The 3,334-nt window shown below is 48.1% G+C and overlaps 1 protein-coding gene across 4 annotated transcripts in view; it reads right to left on the bottom strand.

Moving 5' to 3' along the window:
* Window positions 1-3,334, bottom strand: part of HSPBP1 (HSPA (Hsp70) binding protein 1) — a 17,273-nt gene that overhangs the window by 880 nt on the left and 13,059 nt on the right. For all 4 annotated transcript variants that reach the window (XM_003802911.2, XM_012813457.1, XM_023508672.1 and 1 more), the window contains 3 exons: window positions 2,225-2,380; window positions 1,982-2,078; window positions 1,404-1,515 (listed from right to left, as the gene is read on the bottom strand). In XM_003802911.2, the coding sequence (XP_003802959.1) occupies window positions 1,404-1,515; window positions 1,982-2,078; window positions 2,225-2,380 (365 nt within the window). The remainder of the gene's footprint in view (window positions 1-1,403; window positions 1,516-1,981; window positions 2,079-2,224; window positions 2,381-3,334) is intronic.

Here is a 3,334-nt window from a genome sequence, read left to right as displayed (position 1 = left end):
GGACTACAGCCACCCGCCACAACACCTGGCTTTTTTTTTTTTGGTTGTAGTTGTCATTGTTGTTTGGCAGGCCGGAGCTGGGTTTGAACCTGCCAGCTCCAACGTATGTGGCTGGCGCCCTAGCCACTGAGCTACAGGCACCAAGCCACCCTTGGGTTCTTTTTAACTTAACTCCCAGATAGAGACAACTATCACTCCCTGCTTAAGACACCCTCTCATGGGTACAAACTCTAGAAACCGAGAAATAAAGCAGATACTGCCCAATTAAAAAAGAAAGGAAGAAAAAAAGAGGTATTGCTAGGTTGAACATATATATAAAGGATAGCTCCATGGCAAAAAAGTGAGAGAAGAGGAGGGGAGAGGAGGAGAGAAGAGAAGAGAAGAACATGGAGGGTAAAATATATGTGATAAATTTTACAAGTGGTTAAGATAATTAACACTAATAGAGCTCTTTAAAAAAATTGATTGCATCCAATAGATAAGTGTACATAGGATTTGAGGTAGGCCTCAATGGTGGGCCACCACATCACTTGGCCCAGGTCTGGCACAACAGGTGCTTAAGGAACTATAGAAGATGGAAACAGGACCCTCATGTTCCCCACCTGAAACCAAAGAATGACCCACACTCTCCCTGGCTGAAACCCCAGGCCAGAATGATCCCAAGCTATCCCTGTCCCACACTTACTTCCATGGGTTCCTGTGATAAGGTCAGGGTGAACAGCTTGGTTTGGGCCTCTTACCTCTCCTGGATACCCTTCCACCCAATGCCCTTCTATAAACACTTCACAGTGTCCAAAGAGAAATGTACTCAATAAAATTAATTTCCCAGGAGGGCAGGCCAATTTGCTGGGCTTGGTTTTGCTGAAGCACCAACATCTGAGCAGTAGGTACTCCAATGAATGAATAAATTAACTGGTTAACTAGACCATCTGAATATTTAGTTATAATCTATTGTTTATTTTTACTTATTATCTAGTTATCTAATGAGTTATCACTAGTCTCTGATTATTTAAATATCTCATGACTTATTACTTATCACTTGATACTTATCTAATAATTGGTTATTTACCTTTTACTTATTTTTTGTCAATTTAATGAAATATTTAATGATTAAGAAATTTGAGCAATATGATGTAAATAACTATATTAGGTAATTTAGTTAATTATTCAATGACCTCCATAAAACCCTTAAGAATCTCAGAATTCATCTCTCTTTGCTGTGGCCCCTGGCCCCAAACTGACGTAGCATCAGGCAAATGGGAGGCATGAAACAAATGTTTGCTGAGTGGGAGACAAGTGAAATGTACAGAAGATTGAACCAACAGACCCTAGGGTTCCCCAAGGGTGAGCACAGGCTGGCCCCCCACCACCACCACCCCACCAGGTCACCTCCCCCAGTATACCTGGTACTCCTCGTGCTGCTGCAGTAGCTGGCAGCGGTGGCGGAGGAGCTCTTCCAGGCCCAGCTCGGGCTCCCGGCACTCACGCACACCCTGCGGGAAGTCTGTCACCAGGCTGCAGGGACATGAAAGTAGCCCCTAAAGATGTCCCTCTATAGCTTTCATTGCCAACACCCCCAATGAACATCAGTGCCCCACACTGGGCCTCAGCTTCCCTGTCTGCCCCACATTGGCCCAAGAATGACGAGAGTGTTTACTGGCACGGTGCCTGGCATGCAGTTGACTCTCAGAAACCTTAGCTTAGTAGCCCCATTTTGTCACTTGTTTGGACAATAATCTGCTGTGCTGTGGTCGTTGTAGGGCATGTAGGACACTCTCCCCCACCTTCCAGGCTGCTATATCAGTTCCTACAGGTGATGAAACTGAGGCTCTGTGATTCCTACAACACTCTGGCCCCACATCCTTGTGCCCACAGGGAAGGTCCCAACTCCTGGGTCCCTGGGGAGGAGGAAGCCAATTCCTTAGCCACTCCTGCTATGGAGAACCCACCCAGGCCCCGTCCTTTCAGGGCCCTAGCGCACCTGCACAGGGCTCCAAGCACATGCTCGTGGAAAGGGCTGTGTTCTGTCCGCACGAGGGCCACCAGCTGCTGGACCATCCCCATGGAGCACAGGGTCCCTAGGGAAGGGCTGCGGGCATCAGAGCAGCAGCCCCACTTGTCTCTATACCTACACCCTAAGATGGCTGCTCCACCCCCACCCCCATGCCTGCACCCTCCCTAGGGTATTCATCCCACTCCCACCCTCCCTCAGGGGCCGCCCCACCTTTGTGTTCAGGGTGGCCAACAAGCAGATTCTGCAACAGGAATGCCGACTTGACCTTCAGCTTCTGCACCTGTTGCTGCATGGCCCGCATCAACACAGAGAATCCATCCAGGCGAAGGAACTGCAGCAACCCAGCCTCCTGCTCCCGGACAAGGCCTGGGGTGGGGCAGGGCCTTAAGCTCACTGTCACCACCATGACCACCACCACAATCACCATCATCATCAATTTCCGTGGACCTGTGCTACACATGCATTACTTTTTTCTTGAAGTATGTTTTTCAGATATAATTCACAATCCATACTGTTTACCCTTGTGAATGCACAACTTAGACATTTTTAGCATATTGACAAGATTGTGCGATCATCACCACTCCAGAGCATTTTCATGATACCCCCGAAAGAAACTGTTTCTATTAGAGCCACTCCCAACTTCCCCCAGCTCCTGCAACTACAAGTGCACTCTCTTTATCTCTATAGATTTATCTGTCCTGGACATTTCATATAAACAGAGCCACATAAGGTAACCTTTTGTGTCTGGCTTTCCACACCCAGCTTAACATCTTCAAGGTCCATTCACACTAAATAGTATCAGTACTTTATTCTTGATCATAGGTGAGTAATACTCCATCTAGTGGATATGCCACATTTTGTTTATCCAATGATGGAAACATGATCTCTTTTTAATCCTCACAACTATCCTAGGGATGAATGCTTTCACAATCCCATTTGACACATGAGGAAACTGAGGCCCAGAGAGCCAACCTACACAACACGTGTGACCTTTATCCCAAGGGCAATAAGAACTCTGGGAGGCCAAGAGCTGCTTGTGGGTGGCCAGCTTTTGGGTTGGCTCCCAGGATGGACAGAAGCTGCTAGTAGCTTGTGTCACTAAGTACCCAAATGCCCAAATGTGGCCAGTGTGGGCTCGGCGCCTGTGGCTCAAGTGTCTAAGGCACCAGCCACATACACCTAGGGTGGCAAGTTCGAATCTAGCCCCAGCCTGCCAAACAACGATGGCTGCAACCAAAAAATAGCCAGGCATTGTGGCAGGCGCCTGTGGTCCCAGCTACTTGGGAGGCAGAGGCAGGAGACTTGCTTGAGCCCAGGAGT

The sequence above is a fragment of the Otolemur garnettii genome, unplaced genomic scaffold (genome assembly GCF_000181295.1).
Source record: "Otolemur garnettii isolate 467f Iridium unplaced genomic scaffold, OtoGar3 scaffold00264, whole genome shotgun sequence".
Classification (NCBI taxonomy): domain Eukaryota; kingdom Metazoa; phylum Chordata; class Mammalia; order Primates; family Galagidae; genus Otolemur; species Otolemur garnettii.
The sequence above is the reverse complement of the archived record's forward strand: the minus strand, read 5'-3'. Positions and strand labels throughout refer to the sequence as shown.